Consider the following 25051-nt stretch of genomic DNA (forward strand, 5'->3'; position numbering starts at 1 on the left):
GGTGTCTTGTTTTTTGCTTTTCGATTCCACCATGGGGGCTTGTTAGGTGAGATCAGCAGGCTGGCCAGAGGGGTCTGTGTGCTGCTGTATCATCAGAAAGGAGCTTTGAGGCCCAGACAAAGCCAAGCTTTTCTAGTACTGAAGTGCGTGTACCTGCAAAAAATAATAATAATAATAACTTAGAGGTTTTTACATGGCGTTGTTTCTTTTGTTTGTTTGTTTTTCTAAAACGATTTGTATATACTCTTGCACGCAATGAGCAGAGTTTTTTCTTCCGAAGATAAACTGTGCAGATGATTTATTAAAGAAATGGCTGATTATTAAAATAGAAATAAAAATGTATACTGTGAAAAAAATGGATTTGCTAATATTTGCCTTAGGGCTGGACAATATGGCTAAGAAACGTATCACAATACAAGTGTTTCGTATCAGTCCATGTGGATAATTATTGTTTTTAGTTTTTGTTTTAAAATACTACCAAACCTTCCCTGGTTTATAGTTTTGTCTCCACACCGTTGTTGTTTTATTGTCATTATTTTTAAGCAGTTACGGCAAAACTTGAAACTGCTGCTGCACAAATTACTCAACAGGTTGTTGCGAGGCAACCAAAGAGTGCGGGGGTTGATGCTATCCGGCTAGTTAGCTCGCTATGAGAGGTTGAGCTGCTAGAGTCTTTCCTCTGCCTCCATCTCCCATAATGCTGTGTGGTTCTGGATCAGGGTTTGATGCACATTCTTTGGGTTGAATATCAAATGCTCTGACAGACATCTTACCTGGTGCTATTGATCAGGTCATATATAATCGATGTATCATCCGGTCCTAACTTGTCCATACGGTAAAAACACCTGACGTCCATTTTTGAGGCCAGCTGGACATTCCTCACTTCAGATCTTCTTGCAGATTTTCTGCCTCATGCAGGACTGAGCTACAATATTTATCTCCATCTGATAAAATTATTCTTTTGTTGATTTTAAGGATGTTGTTATGCTGACCTATAAAAATAATCGGTTGTCATGCAGATGCCTGAGAATAGGATGACAACACTGATTGGCATTTGGAACTAAGATCCCATTTCCATCTCAAGACATAAGGACCCAAACCATGATGCAGCCACCACCAAACCTTACTATAGAAATGTATTTATTTTTTTTCTTTTAGTAACTTTTTATCTGCTTTTTGCAATTACGGCTTAGAAGTTCAACAGTTAGACTTGAAGTGTCTACATTTAGTCTTTTTATTTTTATTGTCATCAGGATAATCTGTCGCTTTCCCTCTGTATCAAATCATTTAATATATATACCAAAACTAAAAGCACTGTTTCATGACCTGTAACTCCCAGGAGCCTCCCTGGTCAGTTTTCTTATCTCTCCAATCATTTTTGAGACACATCAAGTTCTTGATAATCTCGCCATTGCTCACTGCGTTCCACAGTGCATCCAACACCGTCAGTCAGTCAGTAGACCGTCGCGCAGCGGCAAACAACAAACCGTTCTGCTTTTCAGTTGTGTGTGAACTTTTTCTCACCAAGATCCTGTTTCTCCAAAGCAGGATCTCAAATTCAGGAAGGGGAAGCTCCGTTGGGCACCTATCTGCACAGCGGATCAAATCATAGTCAATATTAAAGCGTGAAATCACACACTCACAGAGGCGTTCGCGGAAGGCTCAACCAATCACATTTTACCCCCGCAGAATATATTTGTCCATTTTGGATGGATGTGCTACTATTTCATAATCATCTGTTAATTCCAACAACTGTTTGTGTTTCCCCCGAAACGTTTTTGGCCCTTTGAACAAATTTGTGTGCTGCTCACCCCTTAACAAGTGCAGTTCAGAAATAGTACAAATTTGGCCCTCCAGTGGACACTTTTGTAGTTTTTTTTTTTTTTTTTTATCATGTCAATTTCAATGACCAGTCTAATTCTTCTTTTACAGAAAGTGTTAGGCAGAACGTATTTTTCTTTTTAATTTCATAGCAATAGAACTATTAACATCAAAAGACGAGTTACTTTGTTAAACTTTAATATAAATTTCCATTTTTGTTGCTGGGAATAGACTCGAAGATTTAACAGAGCAAATAAACTGAAATAAGAAAGTCAGGAAATGGTCCACATTTTGTTTAAAAAAATTGTGTATTTTTGCAAGGCTATTATATTAATTGAAACTCACAAAATAATGAAAACTTAAACTAACTGGAACTATAATGCGTGTTTATGAAACACACTAAAACGTACTGAAATCATAGCTATAACTTGTTTTGTGTTTGTGTTTATGAATATATTTATCAGCCTTTTTGAATTCTGCACCAAAAATTAGCCAAAGCAAAAACTAAAACTAGTACTATAATGAAGACTAAAACGAAACATTTAACTAATAAAAACATGCACTTAAAAACTAATCAAAGCTAATTGAATTAGACAAATAAAAAGTTACAATGTAATAATACAATATTGAAAAAAAGCTAAACTATTATGAACCGCCTCTTTTTTCATCAAAATGTCTTTAATTTATTGCCGAGCAATAAAAAAATTATGGTTTTCTTTGCAACTTTTATGATGAATGAATTTCTATTAAAAACTTTGGTAAACCGTTCAGTGTCTGCAGGTTCATGTGTTCACACAGCTCACTGGGAGAATAATTGTCCCTCTTAAGTGTTTGTGGCTCTCCATACCAAAGGTTAACCAGAAGGTGTGAAGCTATAAAAGAAACACAAAACATCATTTGCAAGTTGGGAGCAAAGTTCATCCTGATAACAGTCGCCGGTTGTGCCATAAAGGAACTAGATATAATGCAACGAAGAGAGACTTCTCTCTTTTTTCAGTTGACTGTTGTTAACATTCTGCTTGACTAAATGTCAATCTTTTGAAGGCTTTTTGAAACACTAGTTTCTAAGATTAGAAACTGTTTCAGAAAGCATTAGTGTTTTGAAACACCGGCGAGGGAAAACAAAATTGTGACGTATAACACTTGACTGGTTTGGCGAGTTCTTCCAAAAGGCTAATTTTTGTTTCTTTAGTGAGGCTTTTGGCATGCGGCTAGCATTTGGACATTTGTTGAACGTGAATGAAAGGTGTGCTGTCTATTTCTAATTGCAGTTGCAGCACTGTAGATCTGTTTGACCTGTAAAACTCCACCCTGTGCGTTATCTGACAGGCAGGATCGCTTGGCAGCAGCAGTGTGGAAGCAGCCACTGACATGAGGAACCTGGATTAATTTCGACCGTCATGACTAGGCTTAGGTGGCCCAGGGTAGGCTTTGGCCTGCTGAATTCACTACAAAAATGGCAGCGGCAGCTCTGTCCGTAAGTGATATTTGTGTACGGACTGGTGGTGGACTCTGTTTGCTGAACTACCTGCTGCTTTCTTTTGGACTTTTAAGATGGCGGCTTGGGATTCTTCTTACTGCTGTAGAGCTTTCCAAATTCAAGATTGGGTGTGAAAAGAAAGGGAAATTTTAGTGGCACCAATCCACTTTTTTTCACCGCTGATTCCGATACAGAAAACCAAAGCTGGACTAATTATAACGTTTCTTTTTCGTGAACACAGGTAACTCTGCACCATTACAGCACATTTAAACACATCAAAAGCTTTAGAAGCGAGATCAAACATGTAAAAACAACTTTATTTTGTTCAGTCTGTAAAATTAGGACCAGGCATCTCCAGTTTTAAGTGGGATCTTTGTTAAACTACTAAAGAATCTGCCATAACACAAAGCACAACTCTGTTTAAAAATGTATCTTTAAGGCTTCTGCGCCTTATTCCCAAAAGAGTTTATTTACAACTTTTACAATTTCTTCATCAATTCTGCATCCAAACTTTTACAAACAAAGTAATTAAGCGTTTATGAAGAGCTGAAAGTTTCAAATGTGACCTTTTGTGTAGCCAAATCGTTTTAAAATGAACTTCAACATAAGAAATGTGCAGTTGTCTTGTATTTTTTTTGTGCATATATTAATAGATGTGCAGCATTCACATGTTTTCACTGTTTATTTTTTGGTGTCAGCTCTTGGTTAGTTGATACCATTTTTTTTCTGAATACCTGGAGAAAATTTGGTTTCTCCACAAAAGATTTCATAAATGTAAAAAATAAATAGTGAAATAAATAAAAGAGCATTTTCATACTCTGTCAACACCCACTTTGGTTCCTTTGGGGCGATTCTAACTTCCAGGCAGAAAGAGAAACCTTCTGAAACCTGCTCTTGTTTTAAGCTCATCTTTCATCTGTTGGAGTCAAATTTCTTAATGAGTTGTTTTGTTATCAAAACCGACCTGTCTGGTTAATTGAGACAGCTTGTACAAATACAAAAAAAGTTTATGAGAAAAGTATGATTGCAATTTGGAGGTGGAATGTGTCTCTAGTAACGCACATCACAGTCTGACCAGGTTTTCAATTGGAATAAAAGGTTTGCATGACTTGCACCGTTCGAGCTGTAAGTGACTTTATATGTCACTTAGACATCTTTTGTTTATTTTTTTCTAAATGTGAAAACTCTAGAGCTAACACGAGGTGCACTTTCCTTCCACCGTGCCTGTCCAAACCCGTGTGCATTTTTCTCTTGGCGTTAACGTGACCAAATCAAAACATTTCACAGCCCGCAAGCGCCACAGAAACAGAAAGGAGAGCGAGAGGCCGGGCCGCCTCAATCTGCAGGATTTACCAGAAGAGCCGCCGTGGTCAAGCCCCAAATTGATTTCTGTTCTGGCCCGAGCGCAGGCGGCCTGACTTAGTCATATGTGCTTTGCGCCATTGTTAAATATGGTTTTATTTGCAACAGGGCGACCGCAGCAGTATTTAGTTCCAGACTGCCGGTCTGTTTTTCCTAAACCCTGCGCTCTGGATTCAGAAGGGTTTGTCGCTGCTGGCTTTGACTCCTGCTGCTAGAGTTACAGGTCATTTTGCGAGTGGAAGGTTTGAAGCGGATGTGACCGGGTCACGGCTGCCTCTCCGATATTCCAACACGCATGGCGTGATTTTTACTTTTACTCATTCATTACTGTTTTACCATAAGTTCTCCACATATGCTCGGCCTCCTGGTGCAGACGCAGCTCTAAATGTGGCGGTGATTTAATGCGTTGCTTGTTTTTATGCACAAACGAGACATTTTGTCAGGAATGTCTGGAATTTTCTGGTGCTCACACTCTTCACTGCTGGGTTCCCGCACAGAAGGGATGCTGAGGACGCTGGTAGTGTCTTATGGCCAAGTTGATAAATCAGATCTGTGGAGTTATCGCAGCATCTGCTCTTCTACTGGACCTGGAGGACTTTCCACTGCAGTGGCACGCGGTCCAACTCGTTTGAAAGTGAGCCTTCCAGTTCACTCGAGTCGAGAGCGAATTCTTGCAGCTGGTCTTTTTTTTTATTTTATTTTTTATCCCCATTCGTTGAAACTTTTATAAAAATGGAAAACATTTGAAAACAGACCGATTTCTGGGACTTGCTTGAACATAATCTGAGCTTGGATCTCTTTCTCACCTCTCACCTTGTCGTCTGTGTTTCAATCGTTGTTGTTCTGATTTCATTTTTCTGTGCAACTCTCACATCGCATGCAGTTTTTTGCAGAAGGACTTGATTGTGTGGAACCTTTTTCTATATTTTGTCTTGTTAAAATATCAACCTTCACTGTATATCATCGGGGCTTTTATTAGGCATGTCGACACAAAGTAGTGACACGTGGTGATGATAGCAGTAGCAGCGGCATTTTTGGCCATTACAAATCTGGAAAGTGTGGTCTGGTTTTGTATTTTGCCCCTCTTATACAAAAAAAGAAAATCCAGTACAACAAACTGCCTCCAGGTCTCGCGTAATTAGTGAATGAACTTTACTTCTGTATAATTTATCGAGGCCCACAACCAAACGACACAAGACAGTGTAGTTGGTTGTGGGCGGGTTGAAAGTAGGATTTTCAACCCGATAAAAGAGATTGTGTCCAAATGAGACCCAAGATTGAACAACCTGCGAAATGTGCATGGAAGAAACTGAACTCTGCGGTGGCAGCATCATGCTTTTTGGTATCTTGAAGCTTACAAAATGCTGTTGGAGGTTGGGAAAAAAAAAACATTAGGGTTTATTATGATCCATGTCGTCATCACAATCCCCCTTGGGCTAAAATCACCTAGCATTAGCTTAAAGCAAAGCCTTATTCATATCCTGGCCCAGTCAAAGTATAGACACACTGCACAAAATCTTACCAAGTATATTTGGTCAACTTTCTGGAACAAATGTCTCAGTACACTTGCAATAAGACAAAACTAACTTACAAATAACTTTTCAGCAAGATGTAAAACAAGCAAGAGGTTGTTTTAGGTCAGTTATTTCTTTATACTGATAAGAAAAAAATACTAGTACAGATGGCAGATCATTTTATTTATGACGAGACTTTTTTCACATTATGATTTAAATAATCTACCAGTAGAACTCGTAAGTTTTTACAATTATCAAGCTACAACAAACTCTCACGTCTTGCTGAAAATGTTTTTTTTTTTTTTGTATTTCAAGGGTAGTAAACTAGAAACTCAAACAAAATATGCTATGAAATATTTTGTTTTTGCTCTGCATCAATCCAGTTGAGGATTCGCTATTCAGCTCCAGTCTTAGTTAAAGTGATTCTTGCTAAAAATGACCGTAAATGCATCATCTTCAAAGTTGATAGATACGTAATGCAAAAGATTTCCAGCTGCAGGAAAAGGTGTTCAATCTGAGTTTTGAAGGTCTAATACAATTGTACGTCCAACTACAAAATGCTTGTGGAAAAAAACATGTTTTCCTAATTCTTCACAACTGCGAGGTTATTCTGCATGACTCTGTCACATGACCTCTCTTTGAACTCCATCGAGTTTCCTCATTCCAACAGAACAAGTGTGAAGATGTCAGAGCCTGGTGCTTTACCGGGTCTGTGTGCTGAGCTAGCTTCCTCAGCCTGTGGACTGGTGGAGGATGTCACGTTTTTACTGACACATTTTCTCGTTTCTGTCTGCTTCTTTCCCCATCAGGATGAAAATGCGGCGGCACAGAGTGTTCTTGCTGTGCACGGTGGGTCTGTGTGTCATCTCCTTCCTCCATTACTACAAGGCCCTGCACTACGTCTCCCTGCTGCGCGAGCTCTCCGCTCCGTACCCCAACATCAAGTCCTTCATCATGGTCTCGGGCTTCTTCTGGAGAGAGAAGGGCGTCTCTGCCACCCCGCTCAGTCCCGCCTCTCCTGAAGAGGCCCCGCCGCTGCCCGCCCTCCGTCAGGGCGCAGTGAAGCCTGGCGGAGGGGCCGGGTCTTTAGGGGACGGAGGTGGAGGAGGGGCAGCAGTAGACCCGGGAGTGTTGGACCCCAACGCCAGAGTCGCCGGCATGGCCGGCATTAAACTTTTCGAGGTGAGAGCGATGAAGGAGCCGGCGCCTCCACATCCCTGGGAAAAACCAGAGGAGAACCACCTGGGAGACTCGTCAAGAGAGGTTCAACACCCTGGCTTTCTGAGTTACTGCATGCTGACAGTGCATGCAAAGTGGAATATATGGCTATGTGGCTGAAGCTTCCAGCTTCGACATCACAATTTAAAGTTAAAGAGAAAAGCTTAGACTTGTCTTTTTTCTTGTCGGGATGGTCGATCCATCTTTGTCCAAATGAAGGCAGAGGAGGATGGTGACCTGAGTTTGGTCACCATCCAATCTCTACCATGGATGTTAGAGATTGTTTTGGGGTTTTTTAAGTTTTGATTAACTTTTTGTTGAATAGTTTGTTAGAGTTTTTTCAACACAGGTTTAAATAGATTCATGATGTCCTCACCTTTCTAAAATGATGGCCTACGTCACTTATTTTTGCCAAAGGGATTTTATTTATGTTTTTTTGCCTAAATCATCTTTTGGCAAAAAAAGACTTAGACCATAATTTTAGGAAAGTAGCATAATATAAGACCTTCTCACTCCCATCATCAAGATGGTCCAAATGTATTCTGACAAAAATAATTTTTGCTTTTGGCTTGTCAATATATCTCAATTTGAAAGATAAAATATGTCTCTTATGTGGAGTGGTAAATATTAAGATAATGACTTTTTTTTTACACTTTGTTGTTTCTGTGTTCAATTCTACAACAGAGCAGAGAGCCATATGACGGCTAACTTTCAGATTTTGCTCCTCCATATGAGCAATCCTCTTTGACCTAAAAGTCTCCACAAGCAAAACATAATTTTGTGCATGTCACACTGTCACGTTTTAGTTAGCACTGCCAACTTTTGTATATTTTTTTAATGTAATTCCTCCAACTGAGAACTTTTTTTTAAAAAATCTTTCAAAGGTTTAGTAGACAACTCTTATTTCTAGAGCGATCGTTTCTCAAATAAACTTACTTTCAGAGTTAGCTAATAGTAAATACGTGGTATATGAAATACCAGGGTATTTACCCGCAGTGTACCTGAACTCTTTCTTATCTTCTCTCTTCCTAGAAACAAAGTGAGGATCGTCACATTGAGCCCAACCTACAAAAACTGCGGGAACAATTAGAAAAAGAAAAGCTGTCCGACCCGATAAAGTCCATGGGCGACCTTCACACCCGCAGTCACCAGCTCCAGGACGACAAAACCTCGTATTTTGTGCGTACGAGTCGTGGGGCCTACTGTTTCAGACAGGGGACGGAGATCAAGGAATCCTCTGTAAAAGCAGCAGCGGGTGTGGCTGGTGACGTTTTGGACGTGGATAAAGCCGCTCAGCGGAAACCTCTGGGGCTTCAGCAGCAGCAGACCGGGAAGGCAAAGGGCAAAGGTCAGCCTTTGGGCAGCGGGAAGCAGCTGGTGAAGTGTGTTTGCCGGCCGGGCTGGCACGGACCTTACTGTGGGGTTCCCACCATGGTGTACCACTCCAACCTGCCGACGAAGGAGCGGCTGACGCCCAGAAAGACGCCGCGGAGAGTCATCAACGCCATCAACATCAACCACGAGTTCGACCTGCTGCACACGCGCTTTCACGAGCTTTCGCAGGCCGTGGATTTGTTCCTGGTGTGCGAGTCAAACTTTACCGCATATGGAGAGAAACGGCCGCTGAGGTATGGCACAATGTTCATTTCTTCATTTGTTCTTCATTTAATCATTTTGAAACTGGATAGTGCAGAGCATCAAATGCGTGTTGCTGGAATCATTAAATCCTGGTCTCACTCGTTTCTGGTCGTCCTTTTTCTTGTGGATTTCGTTTTTTGTTGCGTTCGCCTCAACATTGTTGCTGGCCATTCATCTTGGTCAGGTTCAAAACAAACGTGTCAAATTAAAATAAGCCAATGTTAGCTATTTTCACGGCTCCGAAACAAGATTTATGTTTTGGTTGCTGCTGCAGCTTTCCTGATGCTGCCGTTCCTGTCGATGCTCTGCTGAATGCCTGATTTAAGGTCCTCAATACCAGAGAAGCTCTATTCATGCTCTACGCTCCCATCCAAACAAACTGTTGTTGCTTTGAGTGTCTTTCTTTTCTTTTTTTCCCTTCTACCTTCCCTCTTTTGTACACAGTCGTTCTTAATGCTTGTTGAGACTCGGTGTGCAGAATAATAATTACAGTTTGGTTTCTTTGGCAACGACGTGCAACACCTTGAAAGCAATTTTCCAGCAGATTATGACGAACGGCATGATTGACTGGGCGAGGAGGGAGATTGGTGTGTTCAATCACAGGATGTGGCACAGCATGAAAGCTACACACACTGCTTTTTTTTTTTTTTTGGCTACGCGTATCAACAGGTTAATAGAGTAGCTCGTCTCAGGAAGTCTGGCGTGTGTTGAGCAGGCTCGTCTGTGCAGAAAGGTGGTGTTTTCCAAGCTGAATGCCCAACGGATTCGCTTTGCATCTCCGTTGGGTTTTCAACCCAACAGTGGTCATCTGGCCTCGTCGGTTTCCGTTGAATCATAATTCATTTTTAATTCACCAAGGGAAGTGGTTAGGCAGAGAAATGTGATTTCAGCAGCTTTACAGAGACTCTTCATTCCAAATAAAACTCTGAAATTTTTCTATGAAGGCCGTAGAGATTTGTTGGAGAAGATCTATCAACGAAAAGCATCACAAAGTCCAAAGAACACCTGAGTCGGGTCAGCCATGATGGTTAAACCAGGATTCTACAACTTTTTCCCAAACATCTAACAGCAAAGTTCAGTTTATCTGAAATTGAACAGTTTTACATTGACTACAAACCTACTTAACCTGGAGTTCAAATCAAGTAACGTTGAAGTGTTGTCCCAGTCGAAATCAGACCTAACTTCAATTAAGAGTCTGTGGAATAAATTGAAACTCTATGAGTGAGGCTGGCAGAGACACAATCCAAAACACTTCTCACTGTCACTGGAGGAAAAGGTCTACAAAGTGCTGACTTGGTTGAATTACAGCTACACCATTCTTTTCATTTTTTATTTGTAAAAAATGCTGAAAACCATGTGTCGTTTTGGATTCCCATCGTCCAAGGGATGAAGGGGCCAACAGATAAACCCGTTGATCTATCGCTTGGTGATAGACCAACCAGTTTGTGTTGGTTTATCGCATCATATCATATTAAATGCATAAGTGTGACAAAATGAGGCACCGTGAGTTTGAAATGACTGACCGTGAGCTGGTTCTGGCTGAAGTTAAGCGAACTGGAAAAGGCGACTTTAGTGTTGACAATTTTCTTTTATCTGTCTCCCCAGTTTCCTGCGTCTCCTTCTGAACGGAACGTACGACTACGTCCGTCATAAGATCCTTTACGTGTTCCTCGACCACTTCCCCGACGGCGGCCGGCAGGACGGATGGATAGCCGACGACTATCTGCGGACGTTCCTGACACGCAACGGCTTGTCCAGGGTGAAGGGGGCCAGGTCGGACGACGTGTTCGTCATCAACGATGCCGACGAAATCCCAGCGCAGGAAGGCCTCCTTTTCCTCAAGCTGTTCGACGGCTGGACCGAACCGTTCGCCATACACATGCGAAAGGTAACGCAAGCGGTACGCCGTGGGGTGGCGTGTGCACGGCGACCGTATGGCGCAGCTGTGTGTAACTGTGGTTGTTTCTCTGTTTCCAGTCTTTGTACGGCTTCTTCTGGAAGCAGTTCGGGACTCTGGAGGTGGTGTCCGGCTGCACGCTCAGGATGCTCCGCGACGTCTACGACGGCGACGGCATCAAGCTGCGGCGCCGCGAGTACTACACCATGCCGGGCTTCCGCAAGTATGAGAACGACACGGGCCACATCCTGGTGCAGTGGTCCGTGGGGAGCCCCTTCCACTTCGCCGGCTGGCACTGCTCCTGGTGCTTCACGCCCGAGGGGATTTACTTCAAGCTGGTGTCGGCGCAGAACGGGGACTTCCCCAGGTGGGGGGACTACGAAGACAAACGCGACCTCAACTACATCCGGGAACTGATCCGGACAGGGGGCTGGTTTGACGGCTCCGTGCAGGAATATCCCCCTGCGGACCCCAAAGAGCACATGTTCGCCCCCAAGTACATGCTGGAGAACCATAAAAGGTTTCACTACCTCCTAGAGAACCCTTACAAACACAAAGTCCAGAACGAATGAAGTCTAAGAGATCACGCTTTGGGAGAATACCTAACAGAAGTGCCCGAGAGTGGCCTTCGCACTGAGCTCTGGAGGTGGGCTGACACCGACGGACAAAATCTCGACGGACGATGACGGCGAAGGTGATGCGAGGATTTAAAAGCTCTTCAAATTATTTTGGGGTTTTAAAACGGGAACACAAAAATGACAACAATGGGTTTACAAGTTCAGTGTTGGTGGGACGAAACCCCTGGATGAACAAAAATAAAAAGTAAAAAATATCACTGCTTTCCACGTCGTTCCGTCGTCACAGTGAGAGGCCAAGCTATTTCTCCTCGCCTGCTTACTTTGTATCTCATCCGCCACTGGAAACACTTGTAGGAAGAAAAATAATAATAAAAAAAAAGGCAGGGAAGCAACAAGCGTTTTAATTATATTTTATTTTTTGCCTGTTCCTGTCTGCTTTCACTGAAGTTTACAACCTGCCAGACGCTCGGCTTTCAATCCCCTCGCTCTCTGATGTCTTCCTGTCATAGTCGGTGACCTCCTTCAGAGCCGGACGCATGTTCAGAAGCAAAACATGGAGATCTCAAGGTCTGCTGAGAGTACCAAACAAGTATCACAGGCTTCTGCTCACGTTCATGGTCATGCACCTTAAGCTCGTCTGCGTGGTTGTAAATAGTGTGTGTGTGTGCGTGTGTGTGCGCTCTGTGTTGGTGCCGTTCGGACTAAGAAAATCAATGCGAGTAAAGAAGGTTCATAAAGAAAAAGGGGTGGCGTAATGAAAAGGATATAAAATGAAATACCACATGGATGGTGTGTGCTGAGTTGGGAGTGTGTTTTTCAGAGGTTAGGGAGGGATTTGAGCGAAACGTTTCGGTCCCATCAGGGGAGAATCGAGAGAAGCTGCAGCCTTAGGTTTTCAGATCCGTCCGGTTAGCAGCTGGGGTGGCCGGGTTTTCCGTGGCATCTCGCAGAGAAGGAGTGGTGGTGGTGTGGGGCGAGGATGTTCACACGTCGGTGCTTAGATGGTCTGAACCGTCCTCAGGACGATTCGCTGCCAACGCTCCTCCGAGGGTTTCCTGTCCCCATATTCCTTCCAATGTCCCGTCTTGTTTTCCATTCTCCATTTTTACGCTCTTTAAGTTCCTCATCTTGATGTGTTAAGTCAGATGAGTTGAAAGTGGCCCAGTTTTTACTTTTGCTCTCTGTTAGAAATGCACCAGTCTTTCAGGGAGACATTGAAACCTGCCAATATTCCCCTGATTGGCTCTGATCACTTTGATCAATGAGTACAGGAAAAAATGTCACCATAACAAATTTTATTGGACAATAAATTGCCCCAGTAATTATTGCGATAAACGATAGTACTGACATTTTGAGACAATTTTCAACTTATGTAACAATAATGACAATAAAAAATGGAAATGGAAATAAAAAAGCAACCGCAACATAAATAAAATGGATTATGAAGTTTCTGTAAACTAATAAATATTTATCATCAGAATTCACATTTTAAATCATTTTCAATTGAATTGATTATTTCTATAAACTTACTTCCCACCATTTTTCTCAAAGGACACCAACTCATCTACATTCATGCATTTACTTTGAGTCTAATAAACTTAATGCAGGTTAGGAACATATGCTTTGGTTCATAAATTCAAATGATATTTTACCTGCTGTAAAAAAAAACAAAAAACCTGCATCTTACTCAGGATAAGCTTAAATCAGTACTACAAGTGGAAGCTGGCAGCTGTTGTATTTCAAAGCCTTTGTATGAAAGTTATTTTATTGATTTTTAAATCATCTTTATTTAAAACGTCTTTTTTTCTGCAAAGAAGCTGATAAATATGGAAAAAGTTTCAGTAATCCTACTGTTTGAAACGCTTACAAACAAAAACATTGGCAGCTAACCTTGCAAAAAATAAATCCAATAAAACAAGGCAGTTTGTCTCAATCAGTAATATTTTTGCTCTTCAGACTGCTTAACTTATTAGTTTCCCCTTTACATGTTCTTTTCTCAACGCTTCACGTTGAGGTGGTGCGTCGATGGCGCAACTCCTCCAACCTCAATTTCCTGTGTGATTAATCAGAGGCCTAGCTTGAAGAAACTTTCACACAAACCATTTCCAGGGTTCTTTTTAACACTGTCGCGCTCTGTCCTTCTCTGGTGAGCCATTCGTTTTAATCTCAACAAATTGTAAAAAATGAGGAACGTAAGAAAATGACAAACTGCAGGTGGGACAGAGGAACCACCAGAGCCTCTCTTCAAAAGTCTGCTCTTTAAGGGCCTGTTTGTCGTCGTTCTTTTCGAGGGTGAGGGAAATTATGGCAGAAAAATTGACGTCACCACAAATCCAAATGAAAAACTTTACAAGGAACAGAGTGACTAAAAATGGTGAAAACCTTGGATCATTTTTTATTGTTAAAGCAGATTGACCAGCGCCACCTAGAGGTGACTTAGTGTTGCTAACACCTAAAAACAGAATGTTCTCTTTGGTTTAAGAAGTGATCATTTTACAGTGTAAAATCTCTGGCAGGTTTGCTATTTTATCAAACCCTCACCAGGCAAAAGTTTGCTCTTAAAGCTGTGATTTGATTTGGAGGCCGGACGTTGGCCTGAGATTGTTGGCTTCTTTGCTCGGGGAGGAGAAAATGACATTAGCCAGAAGGCCAGTGATGCTGGTCTCTGTTTCTGGGCTGGACTGACTGCTGCTTCGACGGCACACAGTGGAATGCAGCAGCAGCTGTCGGGGGTTTGGTGTTAGTATCAACCATCTAATTCCTGGGGGGCAGCGGAGAAATTAGCTCCTAATAGGATTTGAAATCAGATGGCCAGAGACTCTTTGTGGGAGGCTCTAAATTAGTTTTTTTTGTGCGTGTGTATGATTTGGAAAAGGTTGATGTTGGGTAAGGACGACTCTTAACACAAATCTGAGTCATTTAACAATACCAGGGTGTCCGCATCTTCTTGAAAAGTTTCAAATTCATGTGTTTAAAACTAATCCCTTAAAACGTCTTAAACTCATTTAAAGAAACACAAGTTGGCCTTGAACACGTTACCCACAGGTCTTAAATTTCGTCATGGCAGGTCTATTTCTTCTCGTAGGCTGTGTGTAGTCTTTTTGTTTTTCCTGAATCTGCAACTGGTTGGGAGTCTGGTGAATGCTTGAAAAATCTGTAGCTTTAGACGGTCCAGTCAAAGAACGACATGTCGTTGTAGGAGAGCTAAATGCTGTTGTCGGATTTTTTGCTAGTGTGTTTCCGGTCTCATTTGCTATTACTCATTGATTGATTGATCAGTCAAATTACCAATCAATCAAATTTTATTTGTATAGCACATTTCAGAAGCAAGGCATTTCTGAGTGCTTTACATCATAACAAACACAAAAACACAAAGGGTTTTTGCCTTTGCATCCACAAAAGGTTTACTGGTTACACTCCCACTGTGTTATATGGAGCAAAATACCTGTTGGATTTTTTTTTTTTCAGTTAATCACATGCAGACGACGATTAAGTCGTTGTTCTGCTTTATTAACTAAACGATTTGCTTTGAACGGCATAAACTTCAACGTCGCGTGTTTCGGCTGCTTTCGGTCCAGCCGTGGCGGGTCACAGGAAACAGACACAGAGAACTTTATTAGGTCAAACAAATAAACTGGACAGTCACTAACATGCCTTTGCAAATTGTGCACACAATGAAAGTGTGCCGTGCAAATTGCTGCCCTAAAGCTTGCTGGGGTTGAAATCACAGACAAGCACAGGAATTGGGAGCCGAGATTAGACCAGGATTTATTTACTGTTCATTTGAAAATAATGTGAACAAGGCCCTAATCCAGATTTTGGGATTGGAGTGGGCTTCCCCTAGTAATTCATGATTGAGCTGTGAGGCTTGTGCAGCGTGGTTGCAGTTTTAGCACATGCAGATTTATTCAGGGGATCACATCAAAAACCTCTATCAGCTGTATTTTTCCTGAATTTTGTGGGGGGAGGGAACTGCATTGATCTCGTGCAGTTTTTTTTTTTTTTTTAAGTATTTGACTTTCTGATAATTTGAAGTGAGAAAAATCCCACTAAGCAGCTAAAGTACCCTCCCTCTAAATATCTGGCTTCATGCCCCGTCTGTGACCATTTAAAAAGTGGGGAGAGAAAAGTTTTGCATCTGAGAAACGAAACCACAAGCAGGGTCCCCATAAAAGAACGTGGGCGGCTATTTGTGCTCGCGCGGTGCCAGGAGGAATTGACTTGGAGTTAACACCCGCTCCCAGACTGCAGCAGTCACATCACGCCAAACATCTGGCCAACAGCGCTCGTGTTTACATCTCTGCAACCTGCATTTTTTTGAGCCTTTGTCTGAGAGCTGCAGCCGTGCCAGCCTGGGCTCTGCAAGGACGTCCGACCGCTTCGAGGCTCGGCCAGCTACCGTCTCTATGGCCATGGCAGCAATCCCCCCTCGGGTTCCCGAGATCCTCAACGGCCTGAGGTCATCCACGAAGACTGCAGACCGGGGGTTCAAGAGGCAGTAACCGGGAAAAATCACGGACCACTGGATGCTCAGAGCGGTTGTGCGCTCACGGCCAGAAACCTCGTTATTATGCATGGAGAGCAGCGCCGGTGCCACCTCTGTATCTGCAAATAAAACATGGGCAGATCAAAACCGAGAGAATGCGGAGCAGCTTGTGAAGCAGGGAGATATTTCACAGCTTTATTGGGTGAAACATGCTTGTGTGGAAGAGAGAGGGAGGGCTTGATTTTTCACTTTGAAGTAGAGTCATCACAGTGATTAAACGAAAGCCGTCCTAAATGAATCGAGCCGTACGTCATCCCTGAAAAAGAAAATCTATGAAGCGGTGACGGATTCAGCCCGGATGAAGTTGCAATGTTTCGAGGCGATCTGCGCCGCCTCGCTGGGCTTGCAGAAATTTCTTCCTTTTATTTATTTCTGGGGTTTTTTCCCCCCTTTTCTTTAAGCCCTTCTCCAAATTGGAAGCTGCGTCTCGCTCAAGGACCTTACTGCAGATTGCGTCCGCTCATCAGATGTTAAAGGCGGTGAGGCCTTTACGCGTGCGGACAGACAGAGCTCAACCCTCGCCGGTTTGCTGTCTCGTTTTTATCAACATCAAGCCTTGAATCGGCAAAGAAACAATGAGGCCGAAGTTGAATGGGAGTGGACAAATTCAAACATCCCTCCAGGTCTTGCAGAGATCACGCGACCATTACTCAGGTCAGTGTTTTAACGGAGCTGCTGTGTCTCCACCATGAGGCACTTTGCTCTCCAGAAGCTCTCCAACACTTGTGTATTTGGTTTTCAAAATAAAGGCCAAGTATAGCTGTAGTTCGTTACATTTACTGCTTAATATAGGGTTCAATTATTCTAAACACCTGCAGTATGTATCTGATCACTAATTACAGGTTGAAAAAGGTTGGAAAACATGTGGCAAAGGTCATGGGGTCAGAAGTTCAGACTTGTGACAAAGACTGAGGCTTCTGTACCTGGATCACACACTCCATCCTCTTCCATCTTATCTCATCGTCCATTCCCATCAGCCCTGTTTGGGCCGCTTTAATCAAACTCCCAGAAAGTCTAGTAAGTCCGATTCATTTTGGGGAGGTGTGAACGCGCAGTTGAACACCGATGCGGACCAAAACAGCTCTCTGGCCCGCCGAGAAACGCCGGTCTCAGTTTGGTTGAAGTGTTTGGTTCAAAAGCATATGAGGATGCAAGTGGACCGGAGACCACCCAAAAAGCAGAAAGAGGACAATAGGGCAAGGCATTCTGGGTAACTACAATCGAAACAAACTGAAAAAAATAACACATGTTGTAATTCTGGTCCTCAATCGAATCGAGTCTCCCGGTCTATCAGGTGTGAAGACACCTAACGACTCCCTCACTCAGTTTAAAGCACATAACGTATTTGGAAGGATGTTGTAAACTTTATTTCTGGCTGAAACGGTTTTATTTTCAAAATAATCCCATGAAAATCTAAAGGAACTAAAGGAGGTGCTTTTAAAATTTTACCGTCGTGTTCTTCAACTCAGAATACAAATGTTTGACACATTTGTCATAAATAGCTAATAAAATAATTTCTCACTCAGATAAATATTATCAACATGGGGGCAGCATATCCAACATAAGAGACAGGCGTCTCACCAAAGACGCATTATTATTTCTTATCGGGCGTCTGCTACAGTAAATGTGGCTGACTCGATGCTGTTGACTGGAAAACGGGATTTATTAAGCATAAAATGCAAAACTGTAGAGAAGACAGAGTGATCCTGCTGCAGAGGGGTTTGGGAGTTGCTAGGAAACGGCTCTCTGTGCAAGCTTTAATTGCTTGGAGTTATTGATGTCAGCAACGGGGAAGCGGCATGAAGGGGCATTCAGAGTATGAAGCCAGAGGTGTCTAAACTTAGACTGTAAGGGACACCAGAGAAGCGTTTCGTATTGAGTGCGCAGCCTTACTGTAGTTAGTACATCAGTTCGTAGCTGCATGTCGGTCAGATGTCCTTGAATTCCTGCGACGCAAAAATGGGAGTGATGTAAGTCAGCAGGGAATATTGACTTGAAAACGAGGCAAATCAAATAAATCAGAAAAGGAATCAACTCTTCAGATGAGTTAATAATACGTTTAATGTATTTGTGGAGTTCAGCACGTGTGCTTTCTATTCAGATGGCATTCTGGGTAGTGTTGACCTCTCCCATCTGTTTCTGTTGTCTCATTGCAGCTGATTGGCCGCCTGCGCACTCAGCCGACATTCCTACATGACTCTGGACCTCGTCCAGCATTGTTGCCTCTACTAATAAGCTCGGGGAGTTTTTCTAAAACGGTAAAAAAAAAAACCTTGGCAGCCAGTGGAGTGGGAATGAAAAGAGAAGTGAATCCATGGGGGTTTCGAGGAAAGGGACTGGATGTTTAATAGAGTTCATTCTCGAGGTTTTTTTTTTTTTGGCTTGCGTTACTGCTTTTGTTTTTGTCATATTGTCAAATGTTAACTAAAGTGCGGAGTTAACATTTAGTCAGCGTCAGAAAACTATGATGAAACATAAACTTTAGGAATCCTTCCTGAAACTACAATGGGAAAACTTACATTCAGAAAAACGCTCAGAATCTGACAGCTGCATTAATGTGTCCACACAATGCAACTGGGGGTTTAGTCGCAAAGTTACTTTCAGGCAATGATGTTAGCATCATTATAGATCTATAATGTTCCACTTCATTTGGCATATAGCTTAGGTTTCTGTTGTAGGATAGAATAAAAAACTTTCTATTGCTCATGAATTTAAAGGGAACTTTGAAGTGAACTGCTGTTAAGCTAATATGTGTCGCAAGGCATTAGCTTGGGGTTTGAGGCTCACGCTAACGGCAAGCTAGTGGCTAATCCAGGAGAGACTAAGACCAAAACAAACCTCTAACACAACTCTGATCTTAAAAAACGCCAAGACAGTTCATCCAAAGACTATTAAATTTACTTTTAAATCTGTCATGATTGCGTTTAAATACAAAGGTACACAGTCAATGTACCTTTGCATATTCACAGATAAAAATATTGGGAATACACACAAGTGAATAAGTCCAGCCAACTACTGTAAAAGGCCAAAGGGTCAGTGTTGTGTACTTTCCAGGCACAGACTGCCATTTTATAGCTCAAATAAGTAACTATGTTATCTTCAGTTATCATGAACATATAAAAGAAATTTTACTTTGTAAGTTAACACCTTGAAACAGAGCAGAACTGCTCTTTCTGAAACTCCTCCTTCAGGAAGTCACCACAACACGGCTCCTCTATTAACCCTTTAACAACAATTTTACCGGCGTTGCACTGAGAAGTGGCTCCTATGACCTCAGAAGATGAACAGTTTCACCAGGTGTTTGCTAATTGCTGCTGGCTAGTCTGAAGGAGCTGAGTGGTTATGTTAGTGGCGGCTCCTGGTTCCCCCCAGACACTTTGCACAGCTGAATGGTTGGAAATTCACAACATGCGTAAAAGAATCAAATTAATACTCCAGGTATGTTTTGATGAACATTATAACAAGACATAAAGCTAAAAAAAATTTTATTTTGGAAAAATACTGCCCCTTTAATAAAAATTTTCTCTGTCACAGGACAGATGGTAGAAGAAACTCACTGAATCAACAGCCAGTTAAGATTTGCTGCTCTGTGACTTGGAGGCCGCTCCTCTGTAAACATGGCGGCGTTTAGCATCCGGATGCCTGGAATCTCTGGTATGTGTTTGTTAGTTTCTGCGTTTCTGAATGCGCTCCGCAGCAGATTGTTTGGCTCTGGGGCGGGTATTAGGCAAATCAGGTCCAAGGCTCCATATGTTGTGATATAGCAGATGATAAAGAGATTTTTTTTAAAAAGAAGAAATTGATGAAAGTCAGAGTGACACAGCAGAAAGACAGACGGGCTCAGTGACACATTCGTACCTGAGAAGGCGAGTGGCCGTGGATCGGTTCCCGTCTGAATCGGAGGGCAAGGGACCGGTCTGACTGACGGACTAGGAGGAGAAGAGGAAACAGTTTTAGTTTACAGTTTATTTACTCACTGTTTAGATGAATCGGATCAGAACCCTCAGCTGAGCCCCCGCTCTCTGATGAGCCTGTTTTCATCCTGGAATCATGAGAGATTTGGCCGCTTTCGTTTCGCGCCGGACATTTGCTGCCATGTTGACGTTTGATCTTTTAAGATGCAGACTTCAACTACTACCTGTCCTGAGGTCTTTCTAGTTATGCTCAGCTAAATTACATCCAAGTTATAGCTTGTGGCTCAAATTTAGTCCATTATCATAAAGAAAATGAGCAGAAAGTATCTCTGAACAAAAAACAGCACCTTTATTATTATTTGTTGAACACAAAGTACAACTATTGGAAGCCCTGGTAGAGATGGATAAAGAGCACTAAATGAAATCTCACCTACCATAAAACATGGATTACAAAATGACTCAGATTCCCATGGGCCTTGTCAAAGTCAAACAGGAAGTCATGGATTACTGATGAAATATTTTTGGATTCATACTCAGCAGGGGGGGAAAAAAGGACAGCAGTAATTAGAACAAAACGCTTCTTGATATTTTTACCATTCAGCAAATAGAAAGACCATAATTGTGATTTCTGCATTAGATAGTGATTTCTCTTTCCATTTTTTTTTTTTTTTTTGCGCATCTTTACCAGGAAACCCAACAAAAAGCATAAATGCTGACATTCTCATGTCTGCTTGCTGCCGGAAGTTCTATTTTTTTACATTTTTACGGTTTTGTTTTGCTTGTGTCTCGTTTCATCGTCGCCGCACACAGAGAGGGAGGCGAACCTCTGGAGAGCTCTGAGTTCCCCGCTGTCATAAAGAAGGAGGGATTTTCCGCTCCAACGCCACACTTACTATGTTTGCAGTCTCTGCTTGTTTTTTTCCCCCTCAGTGCTTTTCTTCTTTTTTATATTTATAAAATATTTCTGTGTGTAAATTGGGAGTGTTTGGTTTCCCATCCCCAACTTCCATTATGTTTTTTGTACTTTATTTTGTAAGTCCAGCTCTGTCTCTGGTGTCTCTCCAGGGTGTGGTGTGAGGTCGGGGTCCCTCGGCTCTGTTTTTAACACACTCTCTCTGTTTCGTTTCCGTCACGCCGTCGCTCGAATCACGCCGTTCCCCCACTGGTCTTCATCAGCACTCGTTTTTCCACGACTCTTTTCTGCTTCAGAATGTGTTTTGATTTCTTGATGACAGATATACTTCAAAATGAACCCAACATTTAAAGCAAGACAAAAAAAAATATTGCAGAAAATGATATATTATTATTTTTTTTATAAATCTGACTACTAGGCACTCGGTTTGTGCTCTCACTGATTACTGTAAAGGCTTCCACTTGTTTGGCACACACACAAAAAAAAACTTTGCATTTTTATTATTATTTTTATTATTATTTATAAATAATCCAGGATACTGATAACATTGCTCTCATCTATGATCTGTGACTGTCATAAAGTCACTTCTTTTATCGTCCTCATTTCCTTCCAGATCTATAAAGATATCAAAGAAATCTTTACCTCTTTTATTTTTTTGTTTTTCATCTTAACTGCCTGCAAAATCATGTGTTGCAACGTATTGGAAGGATGTTGTTTTTTTCTTTATGCATACATACATGTATTTATATATGAATGTGTGTGCATGTGTGTGTGTGTTTTGAGTTTCATAAAAGAGCTACTCGGTGCACATTATGTATCGTAAACAGAGTTCTAATTTATTTTCTTTGCTTTTTATCCTCTTTAATGTTGTTTTCTTGTCCTTAACCCACTCAGCCAATGAGCTTTTATTGAGCCCAAGTTAAAAATAAATCACTGACTGGTAACTACTGGTTTCCATGTTGATACTGGTTTCAACCCGTTAAGGCTTGATGCAGCATGTAAACAAGCCTGAGGCAGTTCTGGTCATGTGGTGCCTTCGCCGTTTTGTTTCCAGGTAATGGAGCCGCCCAGCGTTTCATTCTGGCCAATCAGACAGATTTTGTTCATTTTGGAAGATTATAATTTATTTAATACGTGTGTTTTTTATGACTCCAACATGTCAGGACCTCTCAGTTATTTTGATTTGATCAGGAGTCAGAATTTGGCATAAAAAAAAAATTATGTCAAATAATCAGAGAATAAAATAAACAAAAGTAATCAGAGAATAAAATAAACAAAAAAACATGAATATAATATTAGGTTAAATTATAGGTGAGGTTTATGTAACTGTTTGTCTTCTTTAATCAAGAAATGGTTAACTAAAGAAAATGCAAACATGTGCAATGGCACATGATTTGTTTGAAATGATTAGTTTCCTCCGGTGCTGGTGTCCGGGGCCAACTTTCTGCTTTCTGACACACTGCAGGCGTGCCTCTGTTATAAATCACATCATTTGCGCCCTGCAAAAACAGCTGTCAAATACTGAAAATGCTGACCAGAAATCATTTTTACTCCATCGTTTGGTGCCCCCTCTAGCGCACCACCCCTATACCTGGTGGTACATTCCCACTATGCCCACAGTTTCCAGTCACAAACTGTGGGCATAGTTCCTTTCTTGAATTTTTTGCTTCAATTATGGAACATATAAAAATATTTAAATTAATCAAAGAATCCAAATCTGTTTTTTGTGACGCAATAAGTTAGCAGGAGTGTGTTTGCCTTTTAAAACAACATACACTGCTATGGAGCTGTGTGGGGATTCCTGCACCCACACACCTGCATACCTAACACTACCCAAAACTCAGTTCACTCCTAAATCTGACCCCTGACCTAAAAACAGCGTTTCCCCTTGTGGGGACCAGGCTTCGGTCCCCACATGGAGCAGACGGTCCCCACAACATAGTGTCAGGAAAATGGTCCCCACAAGGTATTACAAACAAATACACACACGCGCATACACACACACACACAAGCCTTGGCAGTCCAGCTTTGGCAGAAGCCTGGCGCTCAGCGCAGCACTGCCACCCGGTCCCATGTCCTCAGGCCAGAGTTCTGTCCGTGGCCAATCGACTAGCAGGGGCGCCTGCCAGGTCTAATCCTCTCTCCATCCCTCCCACCGGTTTGCCAAATTGACCCGTCGGCTCTTTCTCTGACTAAATGCTGTTTACAGAGCTGGAGCGACAGTTTTTGGAAGCTCTCAGATTGTTTTATTTTGTGCTGCTCTTCATGCTAAAACGATGAGGTGAACTCTTTCAAACGAAGGAAGGATAGAAATTTCTGTTGTTTTGTTTCCGTGCACTGACTGTAATTTTACATCCTTTCTTTCGGTTTTTTCATTTTTTTTTACATCATCGCTGGTGTTTTGGTCACATTTTGGAGTCTTTTTACTGACATTTCACGGGTGACAGGAAGAACTGTATGGGGTGCCGTTTGCAAAGTTGCATAGCAGCACTAATTTAGTTTATGCAATTTGGCTCCAAATTAAACGTTTTCCAAACTAAACATCTAATTTTCAAACCAAATATTTTCTTTCAATCTGAATATATACCTTGTTTGCAAATACTTGGGTTGCTAGCTGAATACTTGTATCAAAATATTTAGGTCCAATTTAAATATTTAATTTTCAAACTTAACATGCTAAAACATGCCAAACTAAATATTTAAGTATTAAGTATAATTTGCATGCCATTTATCAAACATGCAACTTAGTTTGCCGACAAGCAGAAGTTGAATAATTAAAGCTGGGTTTTATAAGCCCTGCTGTGTGTTTCATTCACAATATTTCGCTTGTGAATTAAATACTTTGTTTCTTAGTCGGAACTCTGGCGTTCACAAATTTTGGAATAAAAAGGCGAAAATATGCCTCACACCCACATATTTCATTTTCTCTCCATCAGAGAGAGAAAATAATTTGTTATTGCTCTTAATTTATTTATTTATTCTTTCTGTAGCTTTACAAGCGGCGCTCCATTGAACCGCGTTTGTCGATGTGAGATGTTGTTGGGTTTCTGTACAGTGAGTGGAAACGGAGCCGGTTAGTGCTCAGCTGATCCAACCAAACAGGAACAGAGGGAACGTGCAGAGAAAGCAGGAGGATGAACGTGAACTCGTTCCCTATCAGGAGAACGCCAACAAAAAAAAAAAAGAATAAAAACAAAGCAAACAAACTTTCCCCAAAAGAGAGAGACGCTACTTTTGAATAAAGGATATTTTTCTCCTGGGTGCGGTCACAAAGAAGTGTGTACATTTCTAAGTTAATTGAAAACTGAATCTTATTTGTTCTCTATACGAATGGCTGTATGTTAACCATGAACAAGCAATGAGAGCTACCATTAAAAAAAGAAAATAAATTAAATATGAAAATGTGACATTGTTGGCTTTTTTTCTTCAAAGCATCTGTGGAAATGTTGGTGATAAAAGGTTTCTGTTCTGCAGGTCAGTGATGCGTCATCAGTCAGTCATAACACTAGAGGGCAGCACTGTAAAACACATCAATTCACCTGGATGGGAAACATCACAGGGGCGGAAAAAAATCTGTATTTTTGGATTTACTTCAGCTTAACAAAAATGTTTATACTTAATTCAGCTCACTGAAATTTATATTCAAAATTCAAATAAATTAGCTGTCATGCTAATTAAATAAAGCATTAATGCTAATTAAATAATTAGCATTTAATACATTAAATGCTAATTAATAAATAATTATTAATTTATTAATAATAAATCTGCTTCTTCCAACTCTGGTTGGAAGAAGCAGATTTATTGTTTTTAAATCTAGAATAAATTGTCATCTGTCATCCAACTCTTTTTTAGTTATTACTAATTTGACTTGTTTTTATTCATTTTAATGCTTTGTGTTCTGGTCTGAATACAAGCAAGATTTCAAATGTTCACCAGATAAATGTAAGAAGGTTCAAAACAAACCTTTGGGACAGAGGTTCTCACTTTAGGATGGAGATTTTAACACTTTTCAACAGATGTAAAAACTCACAAAGTGTTGAGTTAATGTAACATTACTGAGTATCACAATTTTGTGTGATTAAAAATCTATTTTCAGCCTGAAATTGTGAATGTGAGGTAAAAACTGACATGTTAAATCAGCCATTTTGTGGACTTTTTCCATTTGTTTTT

The 25051-nt window shown here is 41.3% G+C and overlaps 1 protein-coding gene across 2 annotated transcripts in view; it reads left to right on the top strand.

Moving 5' to 3' along the window:
• LOC129366909 (TGF-beta-activated kinase 1 and MAP3K7-binding protein 1-like) overlaps positions 1-24288 on the top strand; it is a 76991-nt gene extending 52703 nt beyond the window's left edge. The window contains exons 11-14 of one of the 2 annotated variants that reach the window (XM_055041004.1): positions 6987-7440; positions 8428-9023; positions 10639-10921; positions 11011-24288. In XM_055041004.1, the coding sequence (XP_054896979.1) occupies positions 6987-7440; positions 8428-9023; positions 10639-10921; positions 11011-11502 (1825 nt within the window). In that variant the 3' untranslated portion in view covers positions 11503-24288. The remainder of the gene's footprint in view (positions 1-6986; positions 7441-8427; positions 9024-10638; positions 10922-11010) is intronic. The other variant, XM_055041005.1, reaches the window with a different exon arrangement.
• Positions 24289-25051: the final 763 nt, after the last annotated feature.

This window comes from Poeciliopsis prolifica, unplaced genomic scaffold (assembly GCF_027474105.1).
Source record: "Poeciliopsis prolifica strain line A6 unplaced genomic scaffold, Auburn_PproV2 SCAFFOLD016, whole genome shotgun sequence".
Taxonomy (NCBI): domain Eukaryota; kingdom Metazoa; phylum Chordata; class Actinopteri; order Cyprinodontiformes; family Poeciliidae; genus Poeciliopsis; species Poeciliopsis prolifica.